Here is a 22,414-nt window from a genome sequence, read left to right as displayed (position 1 = left end):
CTGAACGTTTTGACTCAGAAATTCATGACTTAAAAGTTGATCGTATGATTCACAAAAACAGTAAAATTATAAGTTTGAACCCATTTCTTGACGATCAAGGACTATTACGAGTAGGCGGTAGACTTGAAAACTCACATCTAATCTATGCTCGCAAACATCAACTGATTCTGCCAAATAAACATTGGTTTATTAGTTTGTTAATTCAATCGTATCATCATAAATTCTTACATTCAGGTCCTCAATTCATTTTAACACAGATTAGAGAAAGGTTTTGGATTTTAAATGGATGCCATGAAGTACGCAGAGTATTGCGTAATTGTGTTTCTTGCTTTCGAGCTAAACCTGTTGAAGCTCAACAATTAATGGGCGATTTGCCTACAAATCGTGTCGCACCATCAACCCCTTTTGCCTGTTGTGGGGTTGATTACGCTGGACCTTACATGCTGAAGGACGGTAAAACTCGAAATAGAGTGTTAATTAAATCTTACTTGTGTATTTTTATTTGTTTGTCGACTCGTGCAGTTCATGTGGAACTAGTATGTGATCTGAGTTCAGTTTCATTCTTGAACGCCTTTAAAAGATTTTCCTCTCGCCGTGGTTTGCCAAGTCACATTTTCAGCGACAACGGAACGAATTTCGTAGGAGCTAATCACGAGCTTCAAAAATTTTCCCAACTTGTTCGAGACTCTGTATCAAACCAGTACAATTCATATTTTTCTGAACATCAGATTACATGGCATTTTATACCGGCCAGATCTCCGCATCACGGAGGTATCTGGGAGTCAGCTGTTAGATCTTTCAAATATCACTTAAAAAGAGTAATGGGCGAAAATCATTTTAATTTCGAAAATTTTTACACTCTTCTCACTCAAGTAGAGGCTATATTAAATTCCCGTCCAATAACTCCTTTATCCAACGATCCTTCGGACTTGGAAGCGCTTACACCTGGTAATTTTTTGATTGGAAGCAATTTGGTATCCGTTCCCCAATCAGACGAAACTACAACTCTAAGTAATAGACTACGACACTTCAAACAACTCCAGCAGTTAGTTCAACGGTTCTGGGTAGTTTGGAGCAAAGATTATCTAAATACCCTACAACAAAGGTCAAAGTGGAGAACCCGTCAGGAGAACGTACGAATTGGAACGCTAGTTTTAATGAAGGAGGATAATGAACCACCCATGAGATGGCCATTAGGACGCATCCTTGCCGTTCATCCTGGAATTGACGATTTAGTGCGTGTTGTGTCTGTGAAAACTAAAAGTGGCATAGTGCGACGGTCAATAACGAAAATTTGTCCTTTACCAATCGAGAATTGATATTGGCATTTATTTCTACGTTCAAAGTTGTTAGTAGTTTTAAGTATATTTGAGCTTTATGCTTCAATGTTTGTAATGTTTGTTTTACATTTAGACGTTGAAATAAGGTTATTTCAAGGCGGCCGATATGTATAATCTATCGATATTTTGCCCCTTTCTATTAGTGAAGTGACAGAACTGATAGACACTTGCAAACGTCAGTTGTCAAAAAATAATAATATACACCGTGTGTGCGGGAACACATGTAAAAAGTTACGAAAGCATAAAATTGTAATTAAATTTGTTTAAAACGCATACAAACTACTATTATTAATACGAATACAGTCCACTCTAATTAGATCTTCGATAAGATCCCACACCTTATATACTCATGGTACAGCCATGATATAACAATCCCTCCCTTCACAAGTTTAAACGCTGCGGTGGCTTAATTTTCCTTTTTGGCCTAACCCTTATGTCTATACAGGAAGAAGGAACTTCGCTAACATTATTATCCACTAACCCTAACTAACACTTCAGGCGGTTTAATAGGCAACCTGACTGCAGACTCTAGGTCTAAGTCAGAAAGCGTTTTTCAGCACCTGCTTTCCACTAACAGAATGATCTTGCGTTTTCTCGGTTAAACTTGGGGCACTTATGCGGTACCGATCACTTCACTGCCAGACTAGCGCTTACAATATTGGTCTGTGAGCCTCAGATACAATACAATGGCAACTTATTTTCTACCTTAGACTCAACTAAGGATCTAAATCAAGCAGATTTTCTTCATCTCTAACCACTGATTTAGATGCCTTTTCCAAACTAAATCTTCATCAATTAATCTGCACAATACATACGCTCACTCAAAACCTCATCGATAATAGCTTACACCACAGCTTTACGATTAGGATTTCGATAGTCACGGCATAAAACCTTAATCATTAACTTTAAATTGCTCTTGACTAACACCCTTATAATCTTAACATTCTCCTCTCCCTACTCTTTTCACTGGACAGTAAATCAAAACCTCTTTCTAATTTTATGTCTACAAAACCAAACTAGAACGTGAAACTCCAGTTGTCGAATGCACAGAATTTCGGTAATGGATAAATATCTACTCATCAATGTTTCAAAAGACACATTCCTGTTCGAATTGTCCTTGATTTGCCTTGTAAAGACCATTCTTAAAGCTTTTATAACTGCATTTTCCGCAAATCGTAGTTGCGGGTGAAAAGGCGGTGATGTTACTACTACCCTAGGTTGTAGATGGTAACTACTACCCGAGGTACACCAATCGAGCCTACATTCTCTAAATTTTCTACAGTGGTCGCCGCATCAGTTGAGTTCATGATGAATGCATAACCCACCTGAAAATGTATCTGCAAATGATTAGTATCATTTTGCCTTGTATAGGACCCAAAAAATCAGCATGTATCCTCTCAAAGAATAGAAGAGTTTATCCCATGGAAACAACATAGACTTTTTTTGGTTCCGGTTTGGACAAACCACATACACTACAACCGGTTTACTAAATTTTCAATCTCACCTGTCTAGTGAAGGTCACCAAAATCCGCTCGGCATTAGCTCTCATCTTACTACCACTCCCTCATGTGTACCATGCAACTCTTTTAATAACTGAGGGCCGGAGCTTTGTAGGAATTACAGCTCTAAATCCCCACATTATTACTCCTGTATCAATTGAAAGTTCACCCTTGCGCATACAAACGGCCGTAATAATTCATTATCTACCTTTTCTGGAAAACATATCGAATCAAATTAAACACCTTTTCCTAAAACAGGATCTCGACGGGTTTCAGATCTAAGTTTATACAAGTCAATAGGTATTAAATTTTCATAAAATGTAGATAATCAGATTCATCATGCTCCACCACCTCATTTTCTACAGGAAGGGGTAATCTACTTAACATGTCAGCATTTACATTCTCCTTACCCCTAATATATTTAAAGGTATAGTCAAATCCTTGCAGGAACAATGACCAACGCTGCAAACGACCAGCAGCCATAAGAGGTAAGCTTTTATTTTCACCAAACAAAGCTTGTAAAGGCCTATGGTCTGACATAATTTTAAACTTTCTACCTGCCAAATACTGATACAACTTTGCACGGCCCAATAAATGCTAAGTGCCTCTTTATGAATAACACTATAGTTTTCTCAGCTTTAGAATAAACTCTGGACACAAAACAAATAGGCCTGTTCAGATCCGTCAGGCAAATATGTAACAAAACTGCTCCTAACCCATACTGACTACTATCACACACCAACCATCAAAGGTTTAACTGGGTCATAGTGCATTAAAACACTGTCAGATGATATTTCTTTCTTGACCAAATTAAAATACTTCTCACATCTATCATTCCATTAATAGAAGCACCCTTTTTCTAACATTCGTAGAAAGGTTTTAGCTTTCAGCCAAATTTTTAATAAATTTTGAATAGTAATTTACCATTCCTACAAATGCTCTAATTTCTGTACATTTTTTGGTCTAGGCAGGTCTAGAATTGCTTTAACTTTTTGATTATCTCGTTCTAAACCTTTTGCTGAGATTTTATGACCTAAATAAATATGGAGCTTTTCAAAAATTCACATTTTTTTTAATTCAATCTAAAACCTGATTTCTTCTTCAATCTTTCAAACACCTGCTTTAAATTCTCAAGATGTTCCCTATCATTACTACCAGTAACAACAATGTCATCTAAATAATTAACAGTACCCTTACAACCTTGAAGAACTTTTTCCACAATGTTTTGAAAAATGGCACATGCAGGCTTAGTACCATATGGAAGTCGCTTGACTTTAAAAATACCGTATGGTGTACTCCAAGCTAACAACTCACTTGTCTCTTCATCTACACATAACTGGTTGTAAGCATTTGAAAATCCAATTTTGTAAATTTCTGACCACCTTGCAAAGCCGCGAAAATATCCTCTATTCTGGGCAAGGGATAGTTAAAGTCTTTTAAATACTTATTTATAGTAATTTTATAATTTGCACACACACGTATATCTAACCCATTTGGCTTTAATACAGAAAGAATAGGAGTTCCAAATTTAGCATTATCAACTTTTCAATCACCTCCTCACTCTCAAGGCGCTCTAACTCTTTTATTACCTTATTCCTAAAGGCAAAAGGAATTTGATGAGGTTTTCTAAAATAGGTTGAATATTTTCTGTAGTTTCCAGCCTAATTAGACCTCCATTGTAGATTCCTAACTCATTACTAAAAATATTTGAATACTCTGACAGCATTGACTCTAATAAAGGGTTATTAATGAGAATATTTTCTAAACCTACTTTAAAAAGACTTATACCAGCTTATTCACTCACCTCCTTACCTTTAAAAACACTGTCACACCATTAATTAACATTACCAATGCAGACAGAAGCACTCATCATGCCCCTAGGATGCGCTACAGGACCATCATAATATTTTAAAAACTATGTTGGTTGGCTCCAACTTGACATTAGAAAAATGTAATTTATACAAATCATATGGCAAACATGACATACCAGCACCTGTATCAACCTCCATACATACTGGCTTACTATTTATTAAAACATTAACACATAAAGGTTTCACAAAGCCATTAGGATTTGACCCAATTTGTAATACATCTTTTATATGAAAAAGATCAAGTTCCCTAGTGCTATCTGTGTCATTAAAATGGGTGGTTTTAATGTCAGCTTTACAATCTGCAACAATATGACCCTTCTTTTTGCATTTACTACTCAAATTTCTTAAATTTACATTTTTTAAAATCATGGTCACTTTTATTACAGTGAAAACATAACACTGCTTACCAGTCCCTCGTTGCTGGCCCTCTGTTACAAATGACTTCTTAGAGCTTATAGTGGAAGTCTGTGGGGTCTTCTTGGCAATCTGGTTGACATCCACTACCCTAGACTCCTTTAAAGCAGCTTCCTTTGCTACTGCAATCTCCAGCATCTGCATCAAAGGCCTGGTTGGTTTTTCTTCACAAAGCCGGTCGAGTATGGGTCCAGACTTCAATCCACCCACAAACTTGTCTTTAACTCGCTCCTCCAACATGTTTCCAAATTCGCAATCGGTTGCAGTCTTCTTAATTTTACAAACCACTGGTTTACTGTCTCCTCCCCTTGGCGAAGCAAATCAAACTGAAACCTTTTCCTGTACACTGACACCGCTGGTCTAAATTGACTATCCAACAGCCTAACCAACTCAGCATAGGACTTTTCAAATGGCTTTTCAGGGTGACAAAGATTTTTAATAATCTTATAAGTATCTTCACTAATTGATGTGATTAAAATCGATACCTTTCTATCTTTTTCAACCCTGTTTGCCCTTAAACATTGATCCAGCCTTTCTACAAACACTTCCCAGTCATCGCCAATATTGAACACGCGAATATTTGACAAATTTCCAGTGTTAATAACTGTTACATTCGGAACAATCACTTCTTCTGCAGCCATCTTTGTAAGATAAATAAATGCTTTTTCCGGACTCCTTGTAAGACACTGCTTACCAAAACTGCTAATAATTGTGGTTTTTAAAAGGAAATTAAGCTCTGGTTATAAGACACTCCGAAATAGTTAGGTTAGCCGGTGTGGATCACTAATTTCCACAATCAATACAAACTTAAGGCTTCCAATTTTATCCTCGTCGCCACTTTTGTTACATCGAGGTCTTTTAACTAAATGAAAAGGCCAGAGAATAACCACTTTAACAACTTGTACGAAAATAATCCCCACATTTCTATTATCTTGGTTGCCGGTAGAAGAGGCCGACCGCCAAGAAAACAAAGAGAAGAGAGAAGACTTAGGTTAGGTTGAAGAATTTTAGATTAGTTAGAGACTAGATGACTTGTGTTAATTTATGCCTACAATAGATGTTATTTTATGTTCAGCCCCTTAGTTTTTGAGCTTTTCTAAGTGAGTAACCCTCTACGAACGATTCCGCACCCTAAGCGACCCCCAGCTCTCCACTGCCTCGCTACAAACTGATATTTAACATCAAATACAAAACGTGCTTGGCAGCTTTAAAAACAGAACAAAAACCCGAAAAACAGGAATCAAGTATTCCCAACCTTTTACACCTAATTCAACCTTGACAGTTGACACACCGTTTTGACATAGACATGACAACTGACCGATCTTATACGTAAACTCCTTATATACTCATGGTACAGCCATGATATAACACATTACGTTACTAGTCCGACAAAGTAATATAATTTTTTCTACTCGCGTGCTGAATCTGATACTTTTTCGCACGCATATGAGTCACAGAAAGTTAATCTTTTCCGCACTAGTGCGGAAATAGTATATTCTATATTAAGTCGTCGAAAAATACTTTTTTTTGCACTAATTTTTTAATTCAAGTTCAATGCAACATACTACCAAATAGACGTCATGTGACTTGCTTACGCCGTCAGTGATGTTATGAATTTATCATAGTTAATTAACTTGCCCAAAAAACTCATTCATTCTGACAAATTTTAAAAGAATTCTATTAAACATTGTTACGTACGAAATAGAGTTTTCGTCCGTAACTCGTTTGGTTTGTGTTTTTAATGTCCGTGGGCCTACTTAGACTAGTAGACCGATTCCGATCGTTTAATAGCTCCATTTGCACTTTGTGCACATTTTGTGGTTAATGTGGGTGCGTGACCTGATGAGTTATCAGGTGGCGTAGTCACGTGATTCGTTTCGATTTTTGTCGGGAAAGCGTCGATTTGTGGTCGTGTTTCGTTGTGTCAGGTGCCATGTGGCCTATTTAATCACCCCACTTTGTGACATCGGTCTCTTTACCACTACAGCACCCGAACTGCCGACATCTGACCTAGGTTCTGAGCGTTGTGGCACGTGTGTGACTTAAAATTTTTAATCCGTGATCATCTGGCCGAATTACAGTATTGTGTTCGGCCCGACCGGAGATTCAAGGGCTTTCCAACCGGAGATTTAAAGACTTTCCGAGGGCTTTCTGACCGGAAGTCTAAGGGTTTCCCGACCAAAGAACTTTCCTCTCGGGGATTGAATAAACCTAACCGGGACTGCTCCGTCCAGAGTTTTCCGGACCAACCCACGTGTTGGAAAAGCCGACCAGCAGCCACAGAGTTTCAGAAGGTCAGAGTTGAACCACCAGGTCAATTCCTCACTTGATTTAGTTTTATTTAATTTTTTTTAGTTTATATTAGTTTGCTTTAAACAATTTCAACACTTGTCATTACCTCTGGTCACCTTTTTGGTTGCCGGAACAAGTGTTGAAGCTGTTTGTTCCTTTTCCCTGGTGTTCTGCTGTTTTCTGCCTTAGGTACCTGTCACCAGTCTCTGGACCCCATTTCCTACCTGGAAATCAGCGGTGGCCACTACTGACCACTGGGGAGAGGATACTGGAGGTTCCAGGACCCAAACATCGTCTTTAAGAACTGGTAAGGGCAAAAAGCATGTCAACACGGTATTTTTTTTGAAATTTTTTTGGTTAATTTTATGTAACATGTCCTTTTTTGTCAATATTTTCGATGTTTCCATACCTTAACTTTGCATGAAGGAAATTATATCTGTTTTTTTTTTTGTACCGGTGTTTGGAATCTTGCAATGTAGTCGAGAGTGATATGAAGCATTGTCCATAACAACTATTGAGTTGGGCTTAATGTTAGGCAAAAGCTGTTGTGTTGCCCAGCTTTCAAACAAATCAGCTGTCATATCCTCATGTTAGTCAGCACACGAATTTTTAATTTTCTTTTTGCCGATACCAGTAAGACAAAACGGTCTTCTGATCCTGCATGAAGACTTATAATTCGCTTTCCCCTAGAACATGGGGCACTTAAATTACAATTTTTGCTGCCGTCGTTCCAGCCATATTGAATAACGGCATGTGTCTCAAACCAAGTTTTATCCAAATATATTATATTTCTGCCTTCGTCTCGGTACTTCTTTATGTGGCGCAAGTAATCTTGTCGTAGTTGAACAATACGAGACACCATGATCATTTCTAAGGTAGGAACCTTGTTCTCCTTATAAAATTCGTAAACAGTACGCCGTATGTCTTCTTTGGTGCCTAACCTAAATCAACGTTTTTCAATTTTTGGCCTATTCGTTTGCGCTTAATTGTATGGTAAACCACCTCTCCAGATTTAATCACTCTCTCAACTGTGGAACAGCTAAGTTTTGTTAGTTTATAAATTCTTTTTACAATCTGCCAGTCAGTAGAATCACATTCACTTTTTAGACACAAATTTACAGGGTGTCCCACGACGAAATACATCGATTGATATTGGAAAAAGTATAAATAGGAGAGTTTTGAAAATTTGGCAGGATACTGATGTGGGCATGCCCAATCTAACTAAAATATTTTCAAGATGGTTGCACTTCCGTTTATACCGGAAGTCGATCACAACTTTCTTATTTTAAATAGAACACCTTATATATTGTCACGTTTAAGGGGTAGCGCAGGAAGAGAAACAAGACTGTAGCTTAAGTATGTGGTCTTTATTTATTACTTGGATTACAATGAATAGATCTTACCCCCAGACTAGGAGGGCCGCTAGTACCGCCGCTGGCGGGACGCGCATGGAACACTTTCTGAGAGGGGGTGTGTCGATGCGTGGGTGTGGGGGAATGGGTGTAAGGCCTTCTGAAGTGCCGCCAAGCGGTACCCTCTCGATACGAGCTGGGTGCCCCTATGTCCGGCACGCCCAAAGGATTTACTTAAGGCCCTGCAAGCCCTCTTGAAGTGTCGCCAAGCGAAACCCTCTCGATACGAGCTGGGAGCCCCTTTTGACCGACACGCCCAAAGGACTTACTTCAGGTACTGATAGGTTTTAAGAGTTCGGACGGTCACCTCAGGGTTGCGTAAGAACTCTCGTCTTTTCAGCCTGGATTTCCAAGAAGGTATCGAGCCGTCCGGGCACTAGAAAGTTCGGACTGATGCTCGAAGACCGACCTAGAGACCAGTAATCTTCGATGGCTTGAGACGCTGATTAAATACCCACATCGTGACCCCAATTTGCCGGTCTTGCTGATTCAGACAGTGCACTAGGGGAGACCGGGGCCCGACTAGGTAACGGAACATAGTGCAATTTATGCTATTCGTGACAATATTATTACATATTTGGATTCCTCACAAAATTCTGACCAACTTTTGTATAGAATGCCCTATGCCTATCTCTAGCCGTTTTCGAAATATTTGATGTTTTCCAAAAAGTGACAGTTGCAACGCTCAACATATTTTTGTACTATGTTAAAACCGTATTTCATTTTGCAATGAAACTTTGGGTTATTGTAAATAAAGGATCGTTTTATTAAACTGGGGGTGCGTAATCACTCATTTGTATACAGGGTCGTCAAAAAAAAAATCATAAACTTGCCACTAAAAAAAATGAAAAATCTCAAGTTTTTTAAATAGAAACCCACATTTTTTATGACGGAATCATTTTGAGCATTAAAAATTACTATAAGTTTCAATTTACTTGCCTATACCTAAATCCAACCCATTTCATTTTATTTGAGAATAAACATTTTTTATTATTAAAACTCCAGATTTCTTGAAAATTTCTCTCTCTAATTACGTGTGGATTTATGTTACACCAGTAGTGTGAATTATGTCTATTGAACATTCCATTTTTAGTGAATTTGGCCTCGTCGCTCTAAATAATATTATTCAAAAACAATTCTTCTCCATAGTGACTAGTCAGCAAAAACTCAATAAAGACCACTCTCTTTGGAAAGTCAACCTCTTTGAAGTGTTGCACTAATTTAAATGAAAAAGGGTGGAATTTATGTTTCTTCAGGTTCCTCTGAATTGAGCTTTTAGATATGCCTGATTCTACGGAAACTTGTCTTATTGACGAAGTTGGATTTGCAACAAAATAGTGCAAAATTGCAATTTCTACATTTGTATTATTAAGGATTGGTTTTGTTTTAATAGCTTTTCTCTTCACAGATCCCGTATTCTTAAAATTTTCAATTATTTGCTTGACAGCTTTTGGTGATGGCTTTGGTTTTTCTGGATAACGAGCGGCAAGTACCTCACATGTTCTACTCACAACTTTATCACATTATCCGTAAATAATAAACAGATTTAAGTAACCTTGGTTGGAATAACGTAACCGCTACGGCATATTTGCAGTTGTCAAAACACTCAAAACTAGTGTTATTAACATGCTCTGCAGGTCTCCAATATCACCGTGTGTCAAAAGCATGGCCAGCTAGAGTACCAGCTAATCCCAACCATGGAGCCTAATAAAAAAATGTTTATTCTCAAATAAAACGAAATGGGTTGGATTTAGGTATAGGCAAGTAAATTGAAACTTATAGTAATTTTTAATGCTCAAAATGATTCAGTCATAAAAAATGTGGGTTTCTATTTAAAAAACTTGAGATTTTTCATTTTTTTTAGTGGCAAGTTTATGATTTTTTTTTGACGACCCTGTATAAAAATGCCTCATTACGCACCCTCAGTTTAATAAAACGATCCTTTATTTACAATAACCCAAAGTTTCATTGCAAATGAAATACGGTTTTACCAGAGTACAAAAATATGTTGAGCGTTGCAACTGTCACTTTTTTGGAAAAACCTCAAATATTTCGAAAACGGCTAGAGATAGGCATACGGCATTGTACACAAAAGTTGGTCAGAATTTTGTGAGGAATCCAAATATGTAATAATATATAGGGTGTTCTATTTAAAATAAGAAAGTTGTAATCGACTTCCGGTATAAACGGAAGTGCAACCATCTTGAACAACAAAAGCAGTGTAAAATTAAGTTTTTTATATTGTGTTATATATCTTCTCAACCAAGTATTAAGTTAGTAGCTAGCTAGAACCTTCACCAGACTTTTTTCTTACAGTATTGAGCGAATCATCTTGCCAGCTTCTTCTAAAAGCACCTTTACTAAATATCCAAGTTTCGTCGAGGACAAGTGGCTTGGGTGAAATTGGGGAAGTTTTGTTTTTGCTGTATTCACGCAGAAACTCTAGTCTTCCATGAGCAATAACGGGCTGTTCTATAAAGTATTTTCTATTCGAAATACTGCATTTCAACTCTGTAAACAAACTTTAGTTTTTTTAGAATGTTGTAAACTGTGCTGGGTGATACTGTAATCCCATCTATGCTTTGGAGTTGGTGCTGCAGTGAGGATACCGTGACACATTCACCTACAACAATACTTTTATGTGTAACCACTGAGCAAAGATGAAATGTTATGTGTTATGTCTATAATACGCTTTTTGTTTATACCTGCTGAATACATAGCATAAATTCGGTTTCTGACCACATTCTGATGAATTTGAATCATTGTGTTTTTCCTCTTTTTAGTTGTAGACTCCGCAGCTTCCATTTTAGACTCAGAAGTTTCGTGGCTCTGAAAGTCGACATTGTTTGCGACTCCTTTAGAACTTAAACGTTCGACGGTGCGTAAAGGAACTTTTAAAGCGTCCGAAACTCTCTGATGCATAATAAGCAATATAAGCATTAAAGAATAAATTATAAACGGCCTATTTAATACACATTTTTAGTTGTTTTACTTACGTTTAAAACAGAATTTAAAGGCACGAGTGGTTTTCCCGCCAACTTTTCTTGCTGAAAATAATGAATTAAATTAAAAATGAGCGTTTGCTCGCGCTCAGTATATGGAAACGGCATTTTCGAAAGACGAATCTACCAAAAAACACAACACAGTATCACAAACGTAGCAAGTATCGCAAGTAAATCGAAATGATCATCGGAAAATTCACATTAAATAAAAATAAGGTTAGCTGTTAGCTTTGTCCATTGTCCAATTTTTCAAATCAATGGCGGTCGATAATTAATTACAGCGCCGCCGCCACTCGCGGCGTTTGGAGTAAACACCGGGTCCGATTCAATCCCGACGTGACTTGACGTCAAAATTCCATCGCGCCCGGAATACATGAAACAGACAAGAAAAGCAAATGATTTGACGTAACCGCCACGGGAAAAAAAATGGACCATACTTCCTGCTAAACCGTGACAGAAGGATGAACATGTTTCCAAAATTTCTATGAACGTTTGATCGTAATAAAACTCTAATTAACGATTTGGGTGGCTTAAGCTGAATTCATAGTTTGAAATCCGCAAGAAGTAAGAAGTAAGCAGTAAACCGAATTAAAAATAAACAATATACTTGTAGCACTTTCATTCATAGTTTGACAAATAAGCGCAAGCCGTATGATCCGCAAGCAGTAAGCACCAAGAAATAAATCATTTTCATTTCTTACCTTGCTTCGTGCATCGTCGGCTGCCTGTTTCACCCATTCGTGGGTTTTCGAATTGTCATTTGTCAAGTATTCGATCTTTTCTGGTTTATTTTTCTTGTTTTCACTTGGATTACTTGCAGCTACTATGAAAGAATAATCATCGACAAAATTAATTTTCCGTAAAATTCAGCAAACATTCAATGAATAGAATAGAAATAAAAAAATTCTAACCAAATTTATATTGTAAACAGAGAAATAAACTGTCAAATAATCTGTGGTCTGTCAGTTTACTGACGTCAAAGCGTCGAACTATGAATTGAAACATTTGCGGAAGGATACTTCTTACTAGAGCTCGAATCAGCTAAGAAAAGGCCACAGGCGTCATCAAACGATGATGTCACGATCTCTGTACGTCTCGCTTTAAATATTGCTGCTCTCGTTACTTTCCAAGTTGTTGCAGCCAGTCAGTGGCGTGCTATTATTTTATCAGTAAAATGAAACATTTTCGTCGTTTTTAATAAAGAAAATAAAAGACAACAAGTTTTTTAAAGGAATGGAAACTCCTTCTGCTTCTTTCTTCATAAATTGTAAGACGTTACTGACGATTTCACGGCCTTGGCTGTATATGATAACACCTTTCTTTCCAACCTTTTGAAAGACATTTTGACAAAATAACGTTTTTTATTCATAACACTATGTGAACTTCAACTGCGACCATCAACAATACAACCAAAACACCAGACTAAAACGGAACCTAACCTAACCCCCTAAGTCTCCCTGTCCGCCACTACATTTTTTTAAACTTGGCAACACCGTTTAGAGTGCCTGCTAGTAAAAGCATATAAAAAGGTCCAAATGTCCCTGGCCGCTGCCGCATCTGTTTTAATTGTGTCCAAGTAAAAACCGTACTACGTTGCCAAGTGGCTTTTTGACCGCTTAACAATATATTTTCGGGAATATTTTAATAGGACGCCTCTGATTATATCTAATGCGACGGCAACTGTAGAAGGAGAAAGAAATAGTTTTAAAAACTGCGTCATTGATGATGCGGTGGCCTTTTCTCATCTGATTCGAGCTCTACTACTGCTTGCTGCATGCCGCTTACTTCTTACGGAATTAGAACTATGAATCTAGCTTAACCCTGTATCTTTCATAGTGTTTTCTAACAGACAATATGGTCACTCTGTACAATAAAGTTAACAATAACTGCAACAGTCGTTTAGTCCGAGTTCAGTGTCTATAACTGTACCATACTTTTTTTAAGTGCAGAAGATCCCTAATAAGACATTCACTCTTAGGTGAGGACAAAATGAACCCATCACAAATCAAGCAGAAAAGAGGTTTTAGTGCGACATTTCAAAACTAGTTCTGTTACATCGATCGAAACCAACTGTCCACTACTGCCACCCAATAAATTTTTCTTCCGTTTACTTTTCCGTAATTTATAAAACCTAACAAAGTTTCTTGCTCGTGCTTTATTGGCTTCGATGAGCTTGTAACCAATCTCTGCCCTTTTGTCGTAAATTATAGAATGTGCAAGAGGCTGGTAACAGTCAAAATGGAATATCAACTCCCTGAGGATGACTACGTCCTGCTTTAAGGTTCTGATTTGCCTCAAAAGTTGCAGTTGTATACCTCGATTATCCACGTAAATCTGAGTTTGGACAAACTTGGAAGTGGATAAGCTTGAATTGGACTGAATAGCTTTATCTAATGACCACTCTTTGGTTTTTTTTTGTGTTCAATGAGACTGTTGTTTGAATAGTTGAATTTTTCCAGTGGTGAGGTCAAGTTTTGATTGCAAGTCATGGAAAGTTGTTCTAAAATATCGATAAAACAGATCAAAGCATTTCTCAGTCGATCGTTATACTCTCGTTCTTCCACTACGCTTTCAGGTAAAATCTTGTTTATTGCCATGTTGTCTTCATCTAAGGGTAGGTCCTACAAATGTAAGCATAGCAAACCAAAACTGTTGAATAGACTAAAACTTACTTTCACTGATTTGGTACAACTAAAGCAGCTAAAGATGGTAGAGTGGCTTATCCAACACTTAATTTTGCTTATCAGTCTAGTCATAACTTCATGATCTTCTTTAGGAAGGACGCAGAAATTTTGATATTTTAGCACATAATGCAGAGCTGTCAATCTGTAAAATCACTTTGAACGTTCAGTTTGACAAAAAATAATGCCGAAAAAAGGTGGGAAAAGCTCAGGAAAATCTTCGAAGAAAGAAGATGTACCAAAAGCTGACTACATGGAACTGGCAAGGCAAGATCCAAGTTTTCATATCGGTTCATCCAGCTTTGAGTTTCCAAATGGTGACAAATACGAAGGGGAGTTTTGTGCGCATATTAGTGGATTGGTTTGGCGACAAGGAAATGGTAAGTTGGAATAAAGTTTTTACAAAAATGTGGCAAATGGTAAGTCCACGTATGCAGTATTTACGTAAATCATTACTGTTCGTAGTTTATGCACTAATCATAAACTATCCATTGTGCTGTGATATAGGCAAATGCTGCACACGTGTGTTTTATCCCATATTTCGAGTTTGGTCCATTATATTCTTGCATTTCAAGATTTGAAATTATGTCAATCATTAGCTTTCATTGGTTGAATATCGAGAATGCTCAGGTGACTATCACTTTTCCTGACTTTAAGGCCAATAAGGCTGTACATTATTCAGGAATTCTCTCCCCAAATTAAACAAACCTAATAAGAGCTTTCTCAACTTAAAGAATTGATTATAGGTAAATACACTACTAAAGATGGCCAAATTTACGATGGAGAATGGGACGGAGACAAACTGGTGGACAATCAAGATGTTTTCATTTCCTACGCGGACGGGGCAACTTACACGGGAACGTTATTGCACAACAAATACTCTGGTCGGTGTATAGTCTGGGAGGTTATCGACACAAAGTTGTAATAGTTTTGTTCTGTTTCCGTTAGTTTTATTCAGGTCCGGGAGTTTACAAAATAAACGAGTCGGTCTCCTTAATAAGCAACTTCGCTGACAACAAACCCACCGGCGAAATCATCCTTATCGATCCTAACGGGAAAGTTTGGCATGATAATTAACTTACACTAATATATCAAAATGAGGAAAATATGTTCAGAAATTAATATTTAAGGGTTGTCATCAATTTAGTGATTTTCAATATAAATGTTTAGGTTTTCTAGAATTACAGTCCCACTCGTTCGTAAAAATACTTCTTACCACACCTGTTATATCAAAATGACAATTACATTTTCCGCACTCTACATGTTACACTTCACGCATTCATCACAAACATGTTGCAGGGTTTGCACAGAAAAACGACAGTTTGTTGATCCAAGAACACCCTTTCTACCGCAATATAGGTAAAGACCAAGGAAAAAAACGATCGAAACGCAAATCCACTTTGGCGAAAAATGACAGTAAAGTGAGCGTGAGCAGCTCGAAAAAATCGAACAAATCCCAGTCCGGACTTAAGTACAGTGACTTACGCGAACAAGAACGAGAAACATTTGCGAAAAGCAAGAAAACGCCTTTAAGAGATATGGTCAGCTCCGAGTGGTACCAAGATTACGTTGATTACTGCAACGCTTACGGAGATGTTATTAACAAAGTGAAGGCTAATGGCGAAGGATCTTTAACCAACGAAGAATATCTATGGTATAAAAAGTATACGGACTTTGAAAAGCGATATTTGACTGCTCTGGAGAAGCATAAGCATAAAAAACAGGTTGAGCAGACCATCGACATGTTTCAAATCATACATTCTGAAGAATACAAGTCAGCGAATAAAGCTGTACCGGTGTTCTATCTTAGAGAACCAGAGGCAAATGAAGGTTTAGACTGTGATTCTAATTGCGAATGCGTAACTCCAATTCATTATTAGTATTACAAAATATAAACGCAAATTTGTTATAGTGATTTGAGCAGAAACTCAAATTAATTTTGATTAGAATGTGAAGGAACTGGCGATAAGATGCACATTCTAATTAATAAACTAAACTGCATCGACATTTTAGTTCAGACTGTGATTTTGTTTCTAGTGCATGGCCTATTTTAATCAAATTTTTAAAGGACTCCTGAAGAATATAACAAAAATTTAATACGCCGCTCTCAAAATTTTTTTTCCATAAGATTATATTAGACCAAACGCTCGTTTCCCACCTTTACTACACTTAGTGCACTGAAACTTGTAGTAAAGTCGTCTATATGGTGTTCACGGTGTCTTAAAAGTGTTCCAGATGCTTAGAAAGTGTCTTAAGGGTAGTAGGGGCTTCCTGAGTGAACATCCGATATCGTAGATGTCTATGAAGTGTTCTAGATGTCTTAAACGTCTTTTTAGGCCACTAAATTAATATTAAAAGTGCCTAAGTGTTCAAAATATCCTGAAAGTGTTTTAGATTTAAAAGCTTTACTAAGTACGTACTTCATCGCACTCTTGCGTAGAATGGACTCATCCCACATTTTTTGTTTATTTCATATTTCGAACGCAAAAAATATGAAATACGTATTTTTTATTTCTAAAAATATTAAGTTTGCATTACAAAAATCAAAAATTAAATAAAAAGATTCAAATTTTGACGTCAATGGCCACATTCGTTTTCAGGCTCCATGGAGCGAGCAGAGCTTTTTTGACGTCACGATGACGTAATTTAGCAAAACCATAGTTTGACCAACTGTCAAATTACGTCAGTGTGACGTCAAAAAAGCTCTGCTCGCTCCATGGAGCGTGAATGCGGCCATTAACCATTCGGGTAAATTCAGCGTTCGCGCTGAACGCTGCTCCATTTCAATAATTTTGGTTTTTTGGCGTTTGTTGGCAGTTTCTCCGATTTTTTTCCATTCCAATTTAAATTTATCGATTTAGTTATTATTTTGTGTGAGTTGTATTTGTGTTTTTGATATTTTCTCTTAACTCTTAACAATACAGTGAGGGCAGGACGAACAGCCGCTGTTTCTGTGTGACATACAGAACGTTGCTGCTTACCTTACTTTGCAGTTTTACCATCAAGAAAATAACACGCACAGTCCAGAATCACAATACCAGCCTGCACAATTTAAGTAAAAAATAACGACACTGATTTAATTTTTCCGAAAGTTGTTCATCTTTTGCTTTTTAACAGCGTAACCTCACTCTTGTGAGTCTTGTCATATGTCAAATCGTTAAACAACTGAAGCACTATCAATTGTCAATTAATATGTGTCTATCCTTTGCTAACCTTAAAAACACACTGATGCCATGTTGCCAAAAACAATTTTTTTTTGTAAATAAACTATTAATTTCGACATTTCAGACTAACGACGTTTTCGATTGGCAAGTTTAGTGCAAAACTAATGTATCTGTATCCTGCTCTATCAAATGTTATTGAAACAGTATGGCAATACACTGGTTTTGCACTAAACATGCCAATCGAAAACGCCATAAGCTTTCCGATTTATATGTATTGAAACACAGTTTCATGTTCAGTGGGATAAGCCACCGCCTACTATACTAGAAAGCCTAGAAGGTGATTGTCAAAAATTCCAATATGGAGGTAATAGTATGGTAATAGTGGTGACAGTTTGCGTTTGTTTGTATTGTGGAAATTAAGTTTTTTATGGATTACATGAATTTTTACGGTTTAAAATCAAGATTTGCAAAAGTTATTTTTGTTTGCTGCCTGTTCATAAGGTTTTCAAGCCACATTGTAACAGCAATTCAGGAAAAAGCCCAACCGTGTCAGTTTTTCACTTTACAAAAACCGGATCGAACTCAACAGTGGTTGAACACTTTGAAGTGCAATGATTTTACTCCATCACTATACTCACTGGTAGGTACAAGTGCTTTCTAGTACAATTTAAGTTATTAGGTACTTGTTACATGCACAGGTATGGTCCAGGGCACTAATGGGAGCGATGCACGTCATCAGTGAGTTTGACGTTTTAAAAATGCATTCGTATTGCTTAGCGATTAGTTGCGACCTGTAGCGCTCTCTTTCTAACACGCGCTTATTAACTGAACGCAATTCTGACACAAACGTGACCTTCTCGATCTCGACGTTTAACGAGTTGTGTGCGTTGTTGCCAGATTGCTAGTTGACCGTTTCCTGTTTTTGTTGTTGATGACTTGACTAAAAACTGCTTACAGAGAGAGACAAAAAAAAACTCAAAATTGACTAATATTGTTATTCAAAATTCTCGGTTAAAAAACTGCGTCAACTTCTATATAAGAAGTAAATAAAAACAATATTTATGTAAAGTTCGTGTTTCAATGAAAAAACTAAACATCTGGCAACGAGGCGCGTTAAACGTCAATGACGTGCATCGGCCGATATATTGCCTTCTACTATACGTGAGTTACATTTTAAAGCACCCTTCATTGTGAGAGCAGATGCTATTGGCGTTTCAAGGTAAGAGATAGATACTTCCTCTGGTGATCAGTTTTGAAAAGAGTTCTGAAAGTTTTAGTTTAACTGGCGCTGCGATCTTAACTTGAAACGCCAGTAGTTTTGAATCAATGTTCTTGGTACATAAGGACCATTTACCAGTTTTGCTTACCTAGTTTCAAGGATTTAATATTGTTTATACTAGTTTGCTGCGTGTTTTACTTTACAGGAGAAATGTTCTAACCAACTTGTTTAGACTGGACTTGATTATGTATAAAAAGCTCTATATATACTGTTACGATTTTTCCATGGGTTTACACAAAGTCAGTTTAACTCAACAATTAATAAATGTATTAAAACTTCATAACACTCCGTACAATAATTAACTCAGCTACTAAAAACAGTACTACAATTCCACAATTATTCCACTATTTGAACTTTACCGCGTTCCCAAATTCACTACTCTTGCCGTCTGAGACCGCTTCTTTTATATTCGCAAACCACGTTCTAGAATGACCGCAAAACGCTTCGCGATTTGCCTCGAATATCAAAGATTCTTCCAGGTGTGGCGCTTCCTAACTGTGGCTTACTTTAACACGCGCCCGGCCAGATATTGCGGCGCATCGGTTTCATCCCGAATCGAGTGCTCGTTCAGAAATATCGAGTATAGTAGGCCCAAACCGTAACACTGCCCCCCTCTTAAAGCTGATCGTCCCGATCCGCTTCATCTAATCCCTGGTATTTCTTGAGTCTGTCCAGATGGACAATTTTCATCTTGCCTTTGGGGCTGCGTTGGACTCTGTACACGACGTCGTTTAACCTTTTTACCACATTGTAAGGTCCCTCCCAGTGTCGTTGCCATCTTTGACTTAATCCTTTGCTCCTCCTGGGTTGAAACATCCACACAGCATCACCTTCCTTATAATTGCCACCAGTTGGTCTGTGGTCCAGTGTCATCTCCATTTGTTGTTTGGTTTCATCTTCTCTCTCTCAAGTTCCCGAATTATGCTGGATCCCTTCTGTAACGAGCACTGGTCACACCGTTTACACCATTCCTCAACGTCCTTTCTGAAGTTAATCCAATAAAATCGATCTCTTATTCTAGCCAAAGTCTGGTTTACTCCAAAGTGTCCTCCTCCGCGACTGTCATGTAGTTCTCGCAGCTCATTCTCTTTGCAGGAATTGGGCACTATTTATTGGTAAGCAAACCGTTTTCCGTCTGGACTTTCCCATTTGCGAGTAATTAAGTCATCTCGCAGTCGAAGCGAATTCCACTGCAACCAGTACCCCCTTACTGTTGGTCCATATCTGGAAATCTGTTGCCAATCCGGTTTCAAATCCTTCTCCAACCATCTTCTGATTACTTTCAAATCAGAGTCTGAGCGCTGCCCTTTTATTATGTCTTCCTTAGAAACGCTGCTCTTCATTCTTTTTGTAGCATCTTTATCTGTCACCTTCGTGATTTGACCAATCCTCCAACCATTGTGAATTTGTCCTTTCCGGTACCTTAACTTATCAAAAGCTTGACGATCTTCTACATATCGCGGTAAATGTCCTTCCGGGTTCTTCATTTCCTGCTCCTGGTTACGCCAGTTCTGCGGGGTCGGTAAACGAGACTGCTGCCTGCAATTCCAGCGGTAATGTCCTTTACGTCCACAATTATAACACGTAATGTTTCTTTTAACAGAGGAGTTCCGGTGATTTGTTCTAATGTCCTGATTTCGTCGGCTCCAATGCAGGTCCTCGTAATGCCACCACCATTGCTACAGCCATTTCCTCGTTACTCCATCTATTTGCATTTGCAGCGGCCTCAAATTGGAGTTGGTAAGTTGCCCATGAAGTTTGACCGTCGTATGTGGGAGGCTTGATCTTGTTGAGCCCGTTTCCGGTGATCACTGTAGAGTTGACTTCTCTGCTGTCAATTTTCCGCTCTAAGTCGCGTGGCTTTATCTCGACATTATTCTGAATTTTATTAATGTCCTCCCGAACATCATTAATGTCCCCCCGAGCATCATTTAATTTTACCTGAACGTCATACTCCATCTTTTTGAGACTATGGGTTCAATATTTCTAGGTTACGCTTTTCTTGCCGCTCTCTGTCTTCTTCTTTGTCTTGTTGTCGAATCCTTTCTTGTTCTTCTTTATTTTGTTTAAGCATGTCCATAATAGCTACAAGTTGGGCCTCCATGTTTGCACTTTGACGTCTTGTTATTGGCATAAAATAAATTTAACACACCACTGTTCCGAAAATCTCTAGTCCGGTTCTGAACAAACAAGTCTTTAACCCGAAGTTTAGTTCCAATTCACGTCGCACTAAAGTCTGATCCCACTTCTGACACCAATTGTTACGATTTTCAAAAAAAACAAACAATTAATAAATTTATTAACACTTCAAAACACTCCGTACAATAATTAACTCAGCTACTAAAAATTACTACTCTCGCCGTCTGAAACCGCTTCTTTTATATTCGCAAACCACGTTCTAGAATGACCGCAAAACGCTTCGCGATTTGCCTCGAATATCAAAGATTCTTCCAGGTGTGGCGCTTCCTAACTGTGGCCTACTTTAACACGCGCCCGGTCAGATATTGCGGCGCATCGGTTTCATTCCGAATCGAGTGCTCGTTCAGAAGTATCGAGCATAGTAGGCCCAAACCGTAACAATACATCTCTGGATCAAGAATAACCCTTTCTTTGATTTTTCACTCTCAACTTGCAATCAACTACACAAAATAATAAAAAAAACATATTTCTCACTGATGCTGATCTGAATGCGTAACGCCGCTATTAAAAGTGACATTTTAGGCTTTCTAGTATAGAGGGCGGTGGATAAGCCGATTTACTAGCTCTTTATTGGCCGCATTTGTTTTCACGCTCCATGGAGCGAGCAAAGCATTTTTGACTTCACAATGACGTAATTTGACAGTTGGTCAAATTATGGTTTTCCCAAATTACGTCATCGTGACGTCAAAAACGTGAAAACGAATGCAGCTCTTATCTCGTTAAGTAGTATAATCTAGTAGCATTTTCCAATACTTACACCTTGAAAGTGTTCATTCAAAAATAATTTGCCTTTTGACTTCAAACAAAAACCAGAGAAAAAGGTAGAGAGAGTAATGAAACACAAAAAACACATTCAAATTAATTATTATTTCAACAAGCATAAGTATGTACAAAAAGTAATTTAAAAAAAGAATATTACATGTATGTACTACGCCACTAGAGAATTAATTGTTTTTTCTGTAGTGATCAAATAATAACTATATTAAGTAGTTGTTTGTACTCCAATGGCTTATTGATCATCATGGTCATAAACGTTACTTTCCGTTTCACTTGAAAGTTCATTAACGGATCTAAAAGAAAACGTATATGATTACAACATAAGAAAACGTTCCAAGTCAAATAATAAACGAAAAAAAAATGGCAAAAAGAAACAGACGCCTCAATTGATTATTTGTCTAATTTAATTAAAGTTCGTCCCAGAGCTAGTGGCTGTGACGTAATAATTGTCATTCATTTTCTATTACAACTGAGGGAGATTCAA

The 22,414-nt window shown here is 37.6% G+C and overlaps 4 protein-coding genes across 6 annotated transcripts in view; 1 reads left to right on the top strand and 3 right to left on the bottom strand.

The window, feature by feature from the left end:
• Positions 1-11,148: 11,148 nt before the first annotated feature.
• Positions 11,149-11,824, bottom strand: LOC145729338 (uncharacterized). Its single transcript, XM_081980045.1, has 2 exons — positions 11,534-11,824; positions 11,149-11,451 (listed from the first exon to the last, which is right to left on the bottom strand). Exons 1-2 carry the CDS (start codon positions 11,766-11,768, stop codon positions 11,315-11,317), a joined length of 372 nt encoding a protein of 123 aa, XP_081836171.1. The 5' UTR covers positions 11,769-11,824; the 3' UTR covers positions 11,149-11,314.
• A 2,011-nt stretch (positions 11,825-13,835) lies between these two features.
• On the bottom strand, positions 13,836-14,636 carry LOC145729339 (uncharacterized). Of its 2 annotated transcripts, XM_081980047.1 has the most exons (3): positions 14,503-14,636; positions 14,381-14,451; positions 13,836-14,330 (listed from the first exon to the last, which is right to left on the bottom strand). In XM_081980047.1, exons 1-3 carry the CDS (start codon positions 14,584-14,586, stop codon positions 14,252-14,254), a joined length of 234 nt encoding a protein of 77 aa, XP_081836173.1. In that variant the 5' UTR covers positions 14,587-14,636; the 3' UTR covers positions 13,836-14,251. The 2 variants fall into 2 exon arrangements, with proteins under 2 accessions (XP_081836173.1, XP_081836172.1); XM_081980046.1 differs by having other exon boundaries at positions 13,836-14,451.
• Positions 14,637-14,674: 38 nt separating this feature from the next.
• On the top strand, positions 14,675-16,565 carry LOC145729340 (uncharacterized). Its single transcript, XM_081980049.1, has 4 exons — positions 14,675-14,891; positions 15,258-15,395; positions 15,470-15,579; positions 15,810-16,565. Exons 1-4 carry the CDS (start codon positions 14,696-14,698, stop codon positions 16,389-16,391), a joined length of 1,026 nt encoding a protein of 341 aa, XP_081836175.1. The 5' UTR covers positions 14,675-14,695; the 3' UTR covers positions 16,392-16,565.
• A 5,436-nt stretch (positions 16,566-22,001) lies between these two features.
• LOC145729727 (uncharacterized) overlaps positions 22,002-22,414 on the bottom strand; it is a 37,852-nt gene continuing 37,439 nt past the window's right edge. For both annotated transcript variants that reach the window (XM_081980608.1, XM_081980607.1), the window contains one exon: positions 22,002-22,223. The gene's annotated coding sequence lies outside the window, so the exon portion shown is untranslated. The remainder of the gene's footprint in view (positions 22,224-22,414) is intronic.

The sequence above is a fragment of the Ips typographus genome, linkage group LG5 (genome assembly GCF_016097725.1).
Source record: "Ips typographus isolate SLU linkage group LG5, UJ_Ityp_2.0, whole genome shotgun sequence".
Taxonomy (NCBI): Eukaryota; Metazoa; Arthropoda; class Insecta; order Coleoptera; family Curculionidae; genus Ips; species Ips typographus.
The sequence above is the reverse complement of the archived record's forward strand: the minus strand, read 5'-3'. Positions and strand labels throughout refer to the sequence as shown.